The sequence below is a fragment of the Ascaphus truei genome, chromosome 5, assembly GCF_040206685.1.
Source record: "Ascaphus truei isolate aAscTru1 chromosome 5, aAscTru1.hap1, whole genome shotgun sequence".
Lineage (NCBI taxonomy): Eukaryota > Metazoa > Chordata > Amphibia > Anura > Ascaphidae > Ascaphus > Ascaphus truei.
In genome coordinates, this window is record NC_134487.1 from 238508202 (window position 1) to 238525832 (window position 17631).

Sequence of the window (17631 nt, forward strand, 5' to 3'; positions counted from 1 at the left end):
ACTGTAGATTTCAATAATTTAACAGATAATTAGTTAGGGGGAAGGGGTGGCTCAGTGAGTAAGGACACTGACTCGGGCACTGAGTTTGAAGCAGGGTGACCTGGTTCAATTTCTGGTGTCGGCTGCTTGTGATTTTGGGCAAGTCACTACATCTCCCTGTGCCTCAGGAACCAAAAACATAAATTGTAAGCTCCACAGGGCAGGGACTTGTGCCTGTAAAATGTCTCTTCAAATTAGCAGTGCAATACAAGAACATGCTATTATTATTAATCATACTTTAGAAATAATGTATTCATGTCTACAGTACTTACTGAGTCATAAATTCTCACTGGATAATTTGTAAAGTATTGTTAGATTCATTGTACAAACGATCCAAAAGAAGTATGTGCAGCGCACAACATGAGAGAGGCAGGTCTGACCAAAAAAATATAGCTTTATTGGGAACACATAAAATCGAGGGTAGTGGCCCTTCTACGCGTTTCGTGCAGGCTATGCACTTTATCAAGAAGTTCCACATCCTGGTACACAACCTGTTTAAATACAGTTAACTGCTGGCTTTGGTGCCAAACACAATTACGTCACTTACCGTAATCCTCCAATGCGCCACCGCATCCGTCACACATGCGCAACGGCGTGAAACAAGTGGAGCAGGGGGAGGGGGAACGTCCCCGTATAAGCGATCAAATGACCCTGCAGCATATGGAGGTATAAACTCACCCAATGCTGATAGGCGTCACGATCATGTCAGTGGAGGACCTCCCTCCCCCACGTCATCCCGTGCATGCGCAAGAAACGCGGGGAAGCAGTGAAGGACCTCCCCTGCTCATAGGTGCGCGTGCCTCCCCACACAACCCCATACAGACACAATGGCCTGAAGAGAGAGGGGTAGAAATTGCGCGCGCATCCTCCACAGATGGAGACGCAATAGTGAAGAAAGCGACAAAGCCAGCAGTGGCTGTAAAAAAACACATTAAAACTACATACACATGTCACAAAAATTTAAAAATGGTTAATAAAAAGGAATATATATATATTCCACCCCCCCCACCCCCCCCCCCCCCCCCCCCACTTTTCTTCTTCTCTTTTTTGTCCTGGAATAAACATCAACATATTCATCCACATAAGAATGTTATATTATAATTTATATTAGGGTTATGGAAGTATGTATCATCATTAGTAGTGTGTCTTTCACATTCAAGTAGAGTACATAGGTTATATATACTTTTTATATATATATTCCTTTTTATTAACCATTTTAAAATTTTTGTGACATGTGTATGTAGTTTTAATGTGTTTTTTTACAGCCACTGCTGGCTTTGTTGCTTTCTTCACTATTGCGTCTCCATCTGTGGAGGATGCGTGTGCAATTTCTACCCCTCTCCCTTCAGGCCATTGTGTCTGTATGGGGTTGTGTGGGGATGCGCGCGAACCTATGAGCAGGGGAGGTCCTTGACTGCTTCCCCGCGTTTCTTGCGCATGCGCGGGATGACGTGGGGGAGGGAGGTCCTCCACTGACATGATCGTGACGCCTATCAGCATTGGGTGAGTTTATACCTCCATATGCTGCGTGGTCATTTGATCGCTTATATGGGGACGTTCCCCATCCCCCCTCACTCCCCTTGTTGCGCGCTGTTGCGCAGGTGTGACGGATGCGGTGGCGCATTGGAGGATTACGGTAAGTGACGTAATTGTGTTTGGCGCCAAAGCCAGCAGTTGACTGTATTTAAACAGGTTGTGGTACCAGGATGTGGAACTTCTTGATAAAGTGCATAGCCTGCACGAAACGCGTAGAAGGGCCACTACCCTCGATTTTATGTATTCCTAATAAAGCTATATTGTTTTGGTCAGACCTGCCTCTCTCTCATGTTGTGCGCTGCACATACTTCTTTTGGATCGTTTGGACTTTGGACACAGCTACACGCAAAAGGAAGACTGCTGGGGGTTTATGTGAGTACTTATACCTTTAGGCTAACCCAATGAGGAAGGGTGGGGTAGTCAATTGCTCACCCCCTACCTTCAGGGTTCTTAAGAGCCTCTCATAAGGTTTAGAGTGTTACAGGATTATTGCTCAATTGTTAAACCCAGCGTGTTCTCCCTTGTCTTTGATGGACTCAATTACTATAGGACCAGGCATTTGAGCATCACTTTGTCTCCATATGTAAATTCATTGTACAGGTCACACATTTTAGGGCAGCAACTTGAGAATTCTTCTTATGTGAAATTATAGTGTTCAGAGTTTTACCAACCACGCAGGCCTCTTCTTCAAGTGTTTAGTCCACTATATTTCCACCTACTGTAACAAGAATTCTCTTGCCAGTCCGCTAAAAGGTGTCACAACTTACAATTCAATTTTTTTTTCTAGGACCATAAGAACTACAGCAATTAGTATTTTAACTAAAGAATTATTCGAATAGTCATTTGTATGAATAGCTGTGTTCATGGCCTAGTGATGTCACCATATTTCAGAAAAAATGAAGAAATTAGAACTGACCTTTATTGTTTAAATTATCTCCTTGCAATGCCACTGCCAAAAGAATATTTGTTTTATTTACGTTATTTCCCAATTTAAACCATCGGTTTGAAATGTCCCGAATTGACGAATATAAGGAAGTTCCAGATTTTCTATAGCTATTTTCCCTGGAGAAACGTTCCATGAATGGTTCTCTCAGGAATGAGCTTCCCATAGATGAGAATCCCCTGGATGAACCTCCCCTGGATAAGCCTCCCATGGATGAGCCTTTCATGGATGAGCCTCCCATGGATGAGCCTCCCAAGGAAGAGCCTCCCATGGATGAGCCTTTCATTGATGAACTTGGCATAAATGTTGGATCAAGAAATGTAGAGGAGATATCTGAAATAAACATACACAAATTATTTGTACTTTAATTAATTAAAGCATTCTGAAAAAATATTAATAGCAATTCAGAAACATGTCCCTTTTTTTTTTTTTTTTACTGATGGAGGGATAAGTTTGTTCTTGTTCCTCACTAGTGATGAATTAAAAGCAGCAGTGGGTCACAAATAGCATTTTTTTTTTTTAAATAACGAACCCCGGGAAATAAAGTAAGGATGTATGTATCAGTTTGTATTAAACGTGTCAATACTATGTTGTTAACATAATGTAGGCTCGCAATTGAGCTGTGTGGCTCCACATAGGACCAAAACTATTAACCTGGAGTTATATTTCTATCTGGTTAAACTTTGATTGATTCCATTAGGGAAAAAAAAAAATTCATGTGTGTTCATTAACATTGGTTACTACTCTTTAAGTAGGGAAGTGATTGTTAATCCAATCATAAAGTACTAATTAGATTGATGCACACTGGCCGATTAAGGGAAGGCATAATACACGTAAGTGCTGTAAATCTCAACTTAAACTTCAAATCACAATATTAACAACCTTTTGCAGAATACACTCAAGTGTAGATACACATACAAGTGATTTAAATTACTTACAATTGTCTGGGGTTTTTTTTAACAATGAGACATGAATCAGCTAGTTTGTAAAACATGGTGCTGCACGTGGCTGCATTTCAGTTCTCTGGTCTTGGTACATGTTAATTTACTTGTAAGCATCACAATGGGACTATATAAAAGAGCCCAGATAATCAATTTTATATTGTTATATGGAAGGTAATATCTCATCCTACCATTTGAATCATATTTCTTTGTCATATCCAGCCTCACAATCGAAGTCTGATTTCTTTTTACTTCCTCCCGAAGGGACATATAGGGAGGAACAGGGTATGTGATTTCTACAGGTGCGAACCAATACGACACAGAATCATCGTTGGTCTTCAACGGGAAGTTGCCCATGGAGTTCTGCGCTTAAACATAAAAAGACAAACATATGAAGTTGTAAAAATGTTTAATGTATCAAAACGAGAGAACTGAAATGCAGCAATATGCATTACCATGTAGGACCTAACTGACAATTTGAATACGTTTAAAACTAGGTGATTCATGCCTCTTTTTATAATAAAAAAAAAAAAAAAACTGTAAATAATTGAATCACCTTTGAAAGTGTATTCTACCAAAAAAAGTTGTTAACATTGTAGCTTGAATGCTTTATGCATCCATCTACCATACATTTCATCAACTTTGCAGAGACGTTATGATCCCAGTTGATGCTAACGACATTTACTAGTCTGTCATTTCCTTGCACATTACACATCTTAAGAATGTTACCGACATATTAAACAAATCACACACACACACCTTTGTTGTACTATAAAATAAATTAGTTCATATGTTTCCAGTAGTACTAACAAGATTTTTTATTGACACAATTCTGACGTGTTTTTGAACAGGATATTTTTCTGTATCAACCACAAATTATTTTCACTAAGTGATTTGCGCATACTGCCTGATTATTACTGCCAACATATGCAAACTCACTGGAGATGCTGCATTCTAAAAAGACGAAAGATATGCCTTGGAAACCTAATCAATTATTAAGTTGCACCTCCTTGTCATATAGGCAAAAATAAAGCGCATACTCTTTCTACAGGAACAAAACTTGGCACACAGCCAGAAAAAACGCTACATCGCAGAAATAATCAGCCAAAGTGGGTGAATTGAACCAATTTATTCACTGATGGCAATCACACTGACATGTTTTGCCCTTGCAGGCTTTATCAAAGTCTAATATGATAAAGCCTGCAAGGGCGAAACATGTCAGTGTGATTGCCATCAGTGAATAAATCGGTTCAATTCAGCCTCTTTGGCTAATTATTTCTGCGGTGCAGCGTTTTTTCTGGCTGTGTGCCAAGTTTTGTTCCTGTGGATGTACTCTGCGCTTTGCACGCCTGGACCAACACCCTGCAAGTTTGGAAACTTATCAACACTCATCTCATTGTGAGTACTTTGTTTTGTTCATTGAACAGTCTTGATTATATTTGGAAGTATTATATGTGTACTAGGTGTGACGGTAACTTTGTGACAGACTATAATAATACACTAAATAACTGGGTTGAACTGAGCGAGGCTTAGATATAATAAAGTATATTTATTCCTTAAATAGGTGAACACAGCAATATAGTACAGTAACAGGCAAGAGGGTAACACTTACTTGGGGTTGGGGGATGAGAAGTATCAGATAGCAATTCTCCAGCAATCAGGTAACAATCAAGATGGAATTTGAAGACAATGGATATAGGGTTGATCACAGTTTATATATCTTTGTAACCCTATTCTTAACATTGAGTACAGGCTATTGGATAACAATTACCTGTAGCCAATCTTTAACGTGGGAACACATTTTAACCCATGCCCCCCAGCTAGTTAGCCCATGTGCACTAGGACCCTGAGGGTCTCATTTCTGTAGCCCCACATTTACATCAGGGACGCTGGCCAGTCTACCACAATTAATATCTGGCAGGATACCACTTGTTTGTAGGTGTAAAATATGACACTCACAGACCACTCTAGTTTGAGGCGTCTCCGCCTTCAGGTAAACAGTGAAGGTGGCAAAACCCTTTGAACAGTACTTAGTCTCTTGACATTGTGTCGCCTCTCTGACCATCTGCTTCCCTTTGTGCCAAGGAATCTCCCCGAGTTTTTATCCCTGCCTTGGGATACAACATTAAAGGTAAAACATGAACATATTAAAATATCCGGTTCCGTTGGGTCCCGCTGAGTCCAAACTACCCAGATCTCAATGCCGGAACTGGGGCACTATATGATCCAAGTTTCAGCCCGCTATGACCTTCGGAAACGGAGATACACAAATACTACTTAAACCGTTTCCTATTTTAATACAAAATTCTCCGCTGTAAATTAAATCACGGTTTCTCACTAAATCCCCATTGAAAACAACGGGCTCCGCCACCATAGACTTTCAATGGTAAACCGCCACCATCGGCGGCTATGGGAATCCGCCACCATACACTTTCAACAGGGCATCGCCGCCGTTGAAGCCTATGGGGTTTCTCCGCCATAGCCCGTCAATGGGAACCGGCCGCCATTGAAGTCTATGGGAAAAATTCTGGAACCTTTAAGGTGGTCCATACTCCGTCGGGTTGGTCAGAGAGGGTCAAGGATGGTTCTGCAGTCATGCCGGAGCAGTGACTACAGGTACCCCAAATCCTGGCCCTCTGGACCCTCCACAACCGGAGATATGGGCTTATGGTTTGTAGCGTTTCTGACTTAGTCATTTTCTTGAGCTGCTTCTGCCGCCACCATTGGAACCTATGGCGCGACCCGCTCTTTCAGCACGACCCTTTCTGGGGGTCCTGGATTCGGGGACCCGGTGGTGGTCGAGTGGGGGGTGGTCTAGGAACTAGGGGCAAAAAGAATTTTATTTCTGGGTGCCCTAGAATCGAAGATTCCCACGCCACTTAACGTTGAACTTGACTAATCAGTGATCAAAGCAATTTTTCAGATAAAGTATCCGCTTTGCGGTTTTGCGGTTTGGACGGCAGCCGACTCGTTCCTGGAAAGCGCCATCGAAGAATCTCCATTGAAGTCAATGAGCCCATTGACTTACAATGGGAAACCGCCGCTCTTCCTTTTGGATGCCACCTGCTGGTCTTCGAGGGAAACAGGTCCAAAACAGCTAGATCCGCCATTGAAATGAATGGAGCTTCAATGGCGGCCTATGGGACCCTGCAAAATGGTGCCTGAAAAGGCGGGAAAATTAAACAAAGGGCTATAATCACTATACAGCTATTAACCCTTGCCCTCCCGGATGGATCCCAGTGTGTGTGTGGTGCAGACACTGACATAATAATAAAACATGGGAACAGGGGAACATACATTTTCATGATATAACAAGGTGCAAACCACATTCCGGGACCGCAGTCCAGTTAACCCCTTGTCTCCCTGGTGAGGTCAGGGGGTGGCCATATGGGGTGCAACTCCTTTTATACAGGGCCAAACCCTCTCTCCCTCTACACCTCCCCTTCTTAATGGGTGACCTGTGGCCCACTGGCCCTAATGGGGAGTGGGGCACTGCGGACACCATTAATGAACTCAGTCTCAGAGGGATAGTCCTGATGTGAAAGTCCATCAGCATTGCTGTTTTCACTGCCATTTTTGTGCTGAATGGTAAATTCAAATTCTTGTAAAGCTAAGCTCCATCTCAGCAACTTGGCATTCTCCCCTGATGCCCTCTGCAGCCAATTCAGGTGGTTGTGGTCGGTGAGGACCGTGAAAGCCCTTCCATATACATAGGGCTGGAGCTTTTTGAGTGCCCACACAATGGCCAAGCACTTCTTCTCAATGGTGGCATATGCCACCTCCCTGGGGAGTAGTTTGCGACTGAGATACACCACAGGGTGCTCCCTGCCGTCGTCCCCCACCTGGCTCAACACAGCTCCCATACCAAAGTCTGAGGCATCAGTCTGAATGAGAAAATGCTTGGTATAGTCTGGGGCAGCCAGTATGGGGGCCCCAGCAAGCGCAAGTTTCAGTGCCTGGAAAGCAGTTTCACAGGCAGGAGTCCAGGTAATAAGCACAGACAGTTGCTTCTTAGTCAGATCAGTCAGGGGTTTGGCCACGGCGCTCTACTGTGGGACAAACTTCCTATAGTACCCTGCGGTGCCCAAGAATGCCATGACCTGTTTCTTGGTTTTTGGAACAGGCCACTGAACTATGGCTTCTACCTTGGCTGGCTCTGGTTTGAGGTGCCCTCCACCTACCCTGTGTCCTAAGTACAGGACCTCTGCCATCCCTACCATACACTTAGTGGGTTTAAAGGTAAGCCCAGCCTCCCTGATCCTATCCAGCACCGCAGCTACATGTCCTAAGTGGTATTCCCAGGAACTACTAAAGACAGCAATGTCATCTAAGTAAGCCCTGGCATAGCTCTGCATCCCTTCCAGTAACCTATTGACCAGGCGTTGGAAGGTAGCCAGGGCATTCTTCATCCCAAATGGCATCACTAACAACTCATAGAGGCCACTTGGAGTGATGAATGCTGACTTCTCCCTAGCCTCCAGGGTCAGTGGAATTTGCCAATAGCCTTTGCTCAAATCCATGGTGGTCAGATACTTTGCCCTCGCTGTTAATCCAGTTACTCATCCATGCGGGGCATGGGGTAGGCATCTGACACCGTCCCAGCATTGAGCAAGCGGTAGTCCACACAAAACCGGGTGGTCTTGTCCTTCTTAGGGGCTAGGAGTACCGGGCTAGCCCAAGGGCTCTGGGACGGAGTAATTATCCCTAGGGTCAGCATCTACTCTATCTCCCTCTCCATACTGGTCTTGACCTCTGCTGACACTCTATAAGCGTGCTTATGCAGAGGTTGCAGGTCCCCTGTGTGCACTGGGTGTTTTGTGAGATGTGTGGTCCCTGGCATGTCAGTGAAGAGGGCGCTAAACTTAGCTAGCATGTCCCTGGCTTCTCCCCTCTGCCTAGCACTCAACTGTGCCCCTATCTCCACCTGCTCCACAGTGTTTCCCTGCCTTGCCTCCCCTAGGAGATCAGGCAGAGCATTGCTCGCCGGATCCTCCAGCAGTGGGCTACAAATGGCCATTACTGCTCCCATACTCAGTGCTCTGTACTCCTTCAACATGTTAATGTGATAGGTCTTGTGCCTCTCAGGCTCTACCTGTACAACATAGTTGTACTCATTCACCTTTTGGATAACCGGGTACGGTCCCGACCAGGCAGCCATTAACTTGTTCTCCCGAGTGGGTTTGAGAACAAGCACTTGCTATCCTGGGATGAATTCTCTGCTACGGGCATTCCGGTCATACCAGCGCTTCTGCATGGTCTGAGCTGCCCTGAGGTGGTCCTGGGCCACCCCCATGAGCATCTCTAACCGGTCTCGGAGATCTACTACATACTCGATCACTAAAGCATCAGTAGCAGTAGCCTCCCCTTCCCATCCCTCACAGAATAGGTCCAGATGTCCACGTACCCTGCAGCCATATAGTAGCTCGAAGGGGGAGAAGCCTGTAGATTCCTGTGGTACCTCTCGGTAGGCAAACAGCAAGTGCTGTAAATGAATCTCCCTGTCTTTCCGCTCCACCTCTATAAAGGTCCGAAGCATCTGCTTCAGGGTACCGTTAAACCTCTCACATAATCCGTTTGTCTGGGGATGGTAAGGGGTAGTGCACCGGTGCTGTACACCGCATGCATCCCAGAGACAATGTAGCAGTTCACTCATGAACTGCGACCCCCTGATCGGTTAGGATCTCACTAGGGAAACCTACCCTAGAAAAAATGTTCAGCAAAGCTGCTGCCACTGTCTTGGCATCTATGGTGCCAAGCGCTACTGCCTCAGTGTACCGGGTGGCAAAATCCACCACCGTCAGGATGTAGCGCTTCCCTGACCTGCTAGGAATCATAAGGGGTCCAACAAGGTCCATAGCTACTTTCTGGAAGGGTTCCCCTATTATCGGTAGGGGTTTCAGGGGTGCCTTCACACGGTCGCCCGGCTTACCCACTCGCTGGCAGGCATCACAAGAGCGGCAGAAATTGCCCACATCTCGTGATGTCCCCGGCCAGGAGTAACGCTGTAATATCCGGGCTCGCGTTCTGTTGACCCCCTGATGTCCCGCTAACGGAATAGAGTGAGCTACCCGTAACAGTTGCTGTCGGTACCCCTGGGGCACTACTAGCTGTCGCTTACCGGTCACCCCCTCCTCTATCCCTGGGTTCCCTTCTTCTCTATACAGGAGTCCCTTATGCCATAGGCAGTGCTCAGTGCCTTCCCCTGCCTGAGATTCAGACGCCCGAAGTCTCACGCCAGCCAGGGTAGGGTCTGTCTTCACTGCCTCCCTAAACTGGGCTCTTAATTCTGGCCACCCCCCAGTCATGTCATTGTCCGGGGAATGGGGAAGGGTGAGGGGGAACAGTAAGTCAGTCTGTGGTTGCAACTGATCCTGGCTTACCTCCCCGGGCTCCTCTGCGCCCTCCGCTAACGTTGGTCCCAAAGGCTGGGGGACTGGCGCCGCCGCCATTGCCGCGGTCTAGCTCCGGGTAACCGCCGCCACTGCAGCGGGCTTGGGCACCCGGTCGTAGGTGCAGGTCATCGGTCCCAGATCATTGCCAAGAATAAGTTCAGCATCCAAACCGGGTAAAACCCCCACCTCCCACACACCCTGGCCCTCCCCCCAATCCAAAAAGATTCTGGCCACTTGCAAGAAACGTGGCTCTCCGTCGGCCACAGTGATCTGCATCCCAGGGCCTGGGAGCAATTCCTCTGGCCGGACCATATCAGGTCGGACCAGGGTCACTGCAGCTCCTGAATCCAGCAAGCCGACTGCTTGCCGGTCACCGACTGTGTGAGATGTCTGCTCCGGCCGTCCATCTACTGCAGGGCTGCGCTGATCTGTCCTGCGCTCCTGGCTGTAGGCACCGATGAAACCGGTACAGGTGTGGTATGGGATGTCTCGCTGGGAGTTGTTTCCATGACCGGTCCGGTCGCCTTGGTGGAAGCCACCCACACGTGGGTTACCGGCTTCGCAGCTTGGGTGCGTTGCCCCTGATGGGGTCCGCTGGAACGTCGGGGTTCCAGGCAATCTGGTCTTATGTGACCAGTGCGGTTGCAGTTGTAGCACCGGCACTCGTGCCGGAGCTCCCCCGCCTTCTGTGGACTGCTGCCCGCAGGCGGCCTCTGAGTCCATTGGGGGGTATTAGCAGATTTCTTGGCCGGCGCCGCCGCCGCTTTGGCTGGTGCCTTGGCGGGCATCAGAGCTCGGCTGGCCACATAGTCATCTGCTAGCCTCGCCGCCTCCTGGTAAGTCTTAGGCTTTTTGTCATACACCCAAGCCCTCACCGCCGGCGGGCACTGCTGCATGAGCTGCTCCTGAAAGATGAGGTACAGCAGGCATTGGTAAGTCCTGGCCTCATAGCCCTCCACCCAGCCTATCCCGTACAAAGCCATGCGGGTCACATAGGTGACATAGGACTCCAGAGGCTGTCTCTCCTCCAGCCGGAATTTACCCTGGTAAGCTTCAGGGGTAAAACCGTACTGAAATAACAACAGTTCTTTCAGGTGGTCATAATCATCAGCATACTCATCTGGAAGTGCCATCATCGTCTGTTTAGCCAAGCCGGACAGTAAGGGGTCCAAACGTGCAACCCTATGCTGGGGAAGCACTTTGTACCGCCGACACTGCGTTTCAAAGTTCTTTAAGAAACTGTCGATCTGGTCAGTACCTTCCACGAACTTGGTGAGACTGTGCTGGTCCAGTTTGAGTTCATCTTTGCTGGGTTGGACAGGGGGGCAATAAGCGGGTCTGTTCACTGCCATAGTGATAAACTGCAGCCGCTCCTCCTGTGTCACCCTGTCTCCCCATGCAGTAATCAGTGCCAACATGTCAGGGGTGAACGGACTGGTAGCCGCAGCCACTGGCCTGTTGCACTGGCCCCGGGAGGTGCACTCCTTCCCTCCCCGGGATTCTGCCACCCCGGCACTGGGTTCCTTCCCTGATCTCTGGGCGGCTGTACAAGGGCAAGCTGAGCCGTATCCTGAGGCTCTGCAAGCCGGGCTTCATAGTCACTGATTGCTGCTATCATTTCTGCAACCTCCTGGTTCTCATAAGGCAGTCCATATTCACAGCACTTGTCCTTCAGCTGAGTTCTAGTTCTCAGGTTGGATGAGCCTTCAGCCTCGCTCATGGTTCACGGTCGCAGCAGGGAGGTGGTGTTACAACTTGTGTTTACTGTTGCACTACTGTGTGTTCAATATCTTTAGTCCCAGGAACTTGCAATTACTCTCGAGTTCCCACTATATGACAGGGTCCCACAGAACACTGTAATATAAGTTCAGTCCCCCCGCTGCCACCAGTTTTATTAATAGCCTGTGATGGTAACTTTGTGAAAGGCTATAATAATACACGAAATAACTGGGTTGAACTGAACGAGGCTTAGATATAATAAAGTATATTTATTCCTTAAATAGGTGAACACAGCAATATAGTACAGTAACAGGCAAGAGGGTAACACTTACTTGGGGTTGGGGGATGAGAAGTATCAGATAGCAATTCTCCAGCAATCAGGTAACAATCAAGATGGAATTTGAAGACAATGGATATAGGGTTGACCACAGTTTATATATCTTTGTAACCCTATTCTTAACATTGAGTACAGGCTATTGGATAACAATTACCTGTAGCCAATCTTTAACGTGGGAACACATTTTAACCCATGCCCCCCAGCTAGTTAGCCCATGCGAATTAGGACCCTGAGGGTCTCATTTCTGTAGCCCCACATTTACATCAGGGACACCGGACAATCTACCAAAAGGAATATCTGGCAGGATGCCCCTTGTTTGTAGGTGTAAAATATGACACTCACAGACCACTCTAGTTTGAGGCGTCTCCGCCTTCAGGTAAACAGTGAAGGTGGCAAAACCCTTTGAACAGTACTAAGTCTCTAGACATTGGGTCGCCTCTGTGACCATCTGCTTCCCTTTGTGCAAAGGAATCTCCTCGGGTTTTTATCCCTGCATTGGGATACAACATTAAAGGTAAAACATGAACATATTAAAATATCCGGTTTCGTTGGGTCCAGCGGGTCTATCTACCCAGATCTCAATGCCAGAACTGGGACACCATATGGTCCAAGTTTCAGCCCGCTACGGCCTTCGGAACCGGAGATACACAAATACTACTTAAACCGTTTCCTATTTTAATACAAAATTCTCCGCTGTAAATTAAATCACGGTTTTTCACTAAATCCCCATTGAAAACAATGGGCTCCGCCGCCATAGACTTTCAATGGTAAACCGCCACTATTGGCGGCTATGGGAATCCGCCGCCATAGACTTTCAACAGGGCATCGCCGCCGTTGAAGCCTATGGGGTTTCTCCGCCATAGCCCGTCAATGGGAACCGGCCGCCATTGAAATCTATGGGAAAAACTACGGAACCTTTAAGGTGGTCCATACTCCGTCGGGTTGGTCAGAGAGGGTCAAGGATGGTTCTGCAGTCATGCCGGAGCAGTGACTACAGGTACCCCAAATCCTGGCCCTCTGGACCCTCCACAACCGGAGATATGGGCTTATGGTTTGTAGCGTTTCTGACTTAGTTATTTTATTGAGCTGCTTCTGCCGCCGCCATTGGAACCTATGGCGCGACCCGCTCTTTCAGCACGACCCTTTCTGGGGGTCCTGGATTCGGGGACCCGGTGGTGGTCGAGTGGGGGGTGGTCTAGGAACTAGGGGCAAAAATAATTTTATTTCTGGGTGCCCTAGAACTGAAGATTCCCACGCCACTTAACGTTGAACTTGACTAATCAGTGATCAAAGCCCTTTTTCAGATAAAGTATCCGCTTTGCGGTTTCGCGGTTTGGACGGCAGCCAACTCGTTCCTGGAAAGCGCCGTCGAGGAATCTCCATTGAAGTCAATGAGCCCATTGACTTACAATGGGAAACCGCCGCTCCTCCTCTCGGACGCCACCTGCTGGTCTTTGAGGGAAACAGGTCCAAAACAGCTAGATCCGCCATTGAAATGAATGGAGCTTCAATGGCGGCCTATGGGACCCTGCAAAATGGTGCCTGAAAAGGCGGGAAAATTAAACAAAGGGCTATAATCACTATACAGCTATTAACCCTTGCCCTCCCGGATGGATCCCAGTGTGTGCTGCAGACACTGACATAATAATAAAACATGGGAACAGGGGAACACACATTTTCATGATATAACAAGGTGCAAACCACATTCCGGGACCGCAGTCCAGTTAGCCCCTTGTCTCCCTGGTGAGGTCAGGGGGTGGCCATATGGGGTGCAACCCCTTTTATACCAGCTCAAACCCTCTCTCCCTCTGCACTAGGATATACAGGACTCATACCGTTTCTATATAGAGTGGAATTCTAATCTGGTACTAACCTCCACAAGATACAAAGTTATCATTCTGTACACTTGCTAAAGGGCCAGGTCCATGAAGATAATCATCAATACTATTGAAGGAATTATTTTATTCACCACAGTTTTTTCTTCATATTTTGAGTGTATCCCATTCCCTTCAGCCCCAGTTGATCCCTTATAGGGAGATCTCATACTCTTTCAAGGAACAGCAAAGATATTCGCCTTAAAAAAAATCATTAGACTTTTCTAAATGATATGGAATGTCATAGCATGTTTGCCAAAAATCTTACCTCAATCCACAGTGATGAGACTCCTCGCTGGAAAGTTCCTTCATGTCCACTGGAATGATACAACAATATGCTACATTTAATAGTATAATTTGTACTGTTGTATTTCAGAAACTTCTTGTAAACACGTAGGCTATGTATCAAGCTAAATATCTTAAAATGTTGGTATTACAAGCGTCATGTAGAACATTGCATTGATTATAGGATTGATTTTTTTTGATCAATAGAAATAATTAGTTGAGTATTTAATTACCACACAAATTATAATGTGATCTAACAATATTTTTCTATTTCTTGCTATAATTTTTTTAAACTATTTCTTTGGTTCTGAGTTTGCAATAGCCTTGCATCAAATGTAGCTTTAAATCAATCAGTTAAGTCAATAAGAAGAGATCTTAACACAGTGAGGGGATTGAAGCTGGGCCACTCAGGTACACAGTGGCTCTGTGATCAGGGCCGTTGTCATGGTAACGCAACACTATGTGACGTTGTGATGCCATGTGATGTTCCGTTGTCATGGCAATTGGAAGCCATTTGACGGTGTGGCACCATAATAATGCGACACTGTAGGAAGAGATGCTGCCGGTCAAGGTAAGAGACACTTACAATTGGCAATCAGTTTTATTGTTCAGAGAAAGATCGTGGGGCCTCTGTAAGTGTGGGGCACCAATGGAGCTGCCATCAAGCCAGCCCTGCTCCTCACCCAACCCTCAACCCACATCTGCTCCCCCAAGCCCATACCTCTCCCCCCCCTCCTCGGCCCATACCTTCTCTTACCCACTCTGGGAACCCCAGTGCGCCATGTGGTGGGGGGTAACGGTATGGTGGGGGGGCTACCTGATCCTTTAATTTGTCCTGGGCCCCAGGATTTAGGTTTGTGACACTACAAATAAAGCCTAAAAGTAACCCTAGAAATGATGGTTATAACAGGGTATGTTCCATAAGTACCTGTTTCTCTCCACTTAGTGTATCTGCTATGTAAGTCCTGTTAAGTTCCAGGCATTAGCAGGTTAATCTATGAGCCAGTGCCCCCCCCCCCCCTCTGCTTCCCTTGAAAGTGAAGGAAGGTAGGTGATGACTCATGGCCTATGTACAGCTTGTAGGTGGGTACAGTCCATGAGCCCGCCCCTTTCAGAGATTTCTATGGGAGTAGCCAAAAGTTAGTAGTTCTTCCTCAGTGAAGAGGTTCTTCCTCTCTGCCCTTGAGAGAGTGAAGAGATTGTTCCCCTGCTCCTCCGGAAGTGAGGGTGTGCTTCCCCTCAGCTCTTCAGAGAGTGAAGAGGGAGAGAAGGTCCTTGTCCTCTGCTCCTCAGTGAGAGAGGATGGAGCTGTCAGCCTTCCCCATGGCGGGGAAAGCATGCTCACTTTAGGCCGGCTGGCCTAGAGACCATCAGGATCAGAGCCCTACTGACGGGTATGCACCGTCTGAAAGCCTGGGGCGAGTGGAGAATGAGATGTGCTACAAAGAAGAGCTGATGCAGCATGCCCTGCAATAAAGTCTGTTCAAAGATACCTCTGCCTCTTGTGTCAGTTCCTGGGCAGGAGGGATATGATTGTGCAGTGATGGGGGCTGACACCCACACCCAATGGGTTCCATCACCGCTGGAGGCGCTGACACCAACCCAGAAGATCTCAGAGACCGTTTGAGCCAGTCCTGTTCCTGTCTCCTTACCATCTGGCAGACCACTCAGAACTCCTGCAAGCCTACATATAGAGCACCACACACACCTGGTAATATGCCTACTCCCAAACACTGGTCCCTACGTGAGGTTGGGGGGGAGGGGGGGACCGTGTTACATAGTTGGAAAAAAAGATCAAATGTGCGGTTTTGCAGTTCCTCATGTAAACTCCTACTTCCAAGCAGCACAAATTACACAGCAGGTACAGGTGGGTTGACATCGAGGACCGCTACATCAACCTACTTCAATTAAACTATTCACTATAGCCCTAAAACTGCCAGGGACATACAAAAAAGTGCTACCCACTACACACCATTCACTTATCCGTTTGGGACAGGTTTAAAATAAAAAAAATAGACCTTACCACTCTACATCTGAATTGAAAATTATGCTTCTCTTTCATAACCCCCTATTCAAACTTGAGAGCGAGAAGGATAGTTTTGTTTAGAGGAAGAAGAGGGAGCTCACTAGAGTTGAAGATGTAATTAACAACGTGACCATTAAAACATTCATACACCTCAAAGAAATGAAGCAGATCCCAAATATAAGGGAAAAAAAAAAAAAGGGTAGCGCTAGGTCCTAGAAAATAGGCCGGCTGCCTGTGATATAACTCTGACCCCTGGTCAGACAGTAGAAGTGAAAAAGATGTTATATCTATGGCGCTCAGCACTGTCTGACCATGGGTCAGAGTTATATCACAGGCAGTCGGCCTATTTTCTAGGACCTAGCGCTACCCTTTTTTTTTTTTCCTTCCCTTGTATCCATCCCCTTCAAGGTTAGCAGCTTAGTCCCACGTGTTTCCACCATGTCACAGCTATTTGCCTTACGGGCAAATAGAAATATTGATATTGAAAAAATCTTTTCTGAGGATGAATCACCCATTGAAATAGAGAATGTTCCTGACAACATGTATGAGCTTGTCGAGAGACTTGAAAAAGTACTCATGAGTGAAATTAAACAAATGTGGGATGTCATCACGTTAGAGAAGTATGTTGAGCAGAATAGAATTCCCCGCGGCTTGAGAATATTCAAGCCTTCCACTACTGATTTCCAGCATGAAGAGTTCCTTTTGGAATGGAATCGGATTCTAGATAACTGTTCCTTTGAACTCATTCAATTACTGATATCTAAACGCAAAATACTATTGCAAAAACTTGATAAAGAAATCAATGAGTTGAAGGAACAATTTGAACCATTTAAAAACCATAGTGATTTGCCAGCCCTAGAGACAAAAATTAAGTCCAGGATGGACAATTTCCAGAAGGAAACAATTAGTCGTAAGCAGGTCAAATTCCAAAGAGATAGAATTGATTACAAAACTGGATGTTACAGAAATTGGAAAAAGACAGCTAAGGAAAATGTAAAATACAAACATCCCAAAGAAAACACCCACAGAGATTACTAACACAAAATACCCAACCACTACAAAAAAAAAAGCTATGTGTGCTGTGCACGCGCATAGTAAGTGAAACTTCTTTGACTTTTGTCACAGAAATTGTATTTGTATTGGTGATGTTTTAATTAAAAATCAAAATACAATTTCATTGACAAAACGCAAATACATTTGACTTATAATGCGCGTGCTCGGCACACATCCCCTGTATTAGCTATTTGCACTAAGTGTGAATTCCTTTTGTGTATGTGTGTCAGTCAGTGTCTGTATGTGTATCAGTCAGTGTGTGTGTGTATGTATGTCAGTCAGTCAGTCAGTGTGTGTATGTATGTCAGTGTGTGTGTGTGTATGTGTGGGGGGGTGTATGTGTGGGTGGGGTGTATGTGTGGGGGTGGTGGTGTGTGTGTGTGTGTGGGGGGGGTGGTGTGTGTGTGTGGGGGGGGTGGTGTGTGTGTGTGGGGGGGGGGTGGTGTGTGTGTGTGGGGGGGGGTGTGGGTGAGGGGTGTGGGGGGG

At 46.4% G+C, this 17631-nt stretch overlaps 1 protein-coding gene across 5 annotated transcripts in view; it reads right to left on the reverse strand.

The window, feature by feature from the left end:
- Nucleotides 1–17631, reverse strand: part of LOC142495812 (uncharacterized) — a 151874-nt gene that overhangs the window by 20025 nt on the left and 114218 nt on the right. For 3 of the 5 annotated variants that reach the window (XM_075601797.1, XM_075601798.1, XM_075601796.1), the window contains 3 exons: nt 14050–14098; nt 3651–3822; nt 2492–2851 (listed from right to left, as the gene is read on the reverse strand). In XM_075601797.1, the coding sequence (XP_075457912.1) occupies nt 2492–2851; nt 3651–3822; nt 14050–14098 (581 nt within the window). Of the gene's footprint in view, nt 1–2491; nt 2852–3650; nt 3828–14049; nt 14099–17631 lie in introns of all 5 variants that reach the window. The other 2 variants (XM_075601801.1, XM_075601800.1) reach the window with 1 other exon arrangement.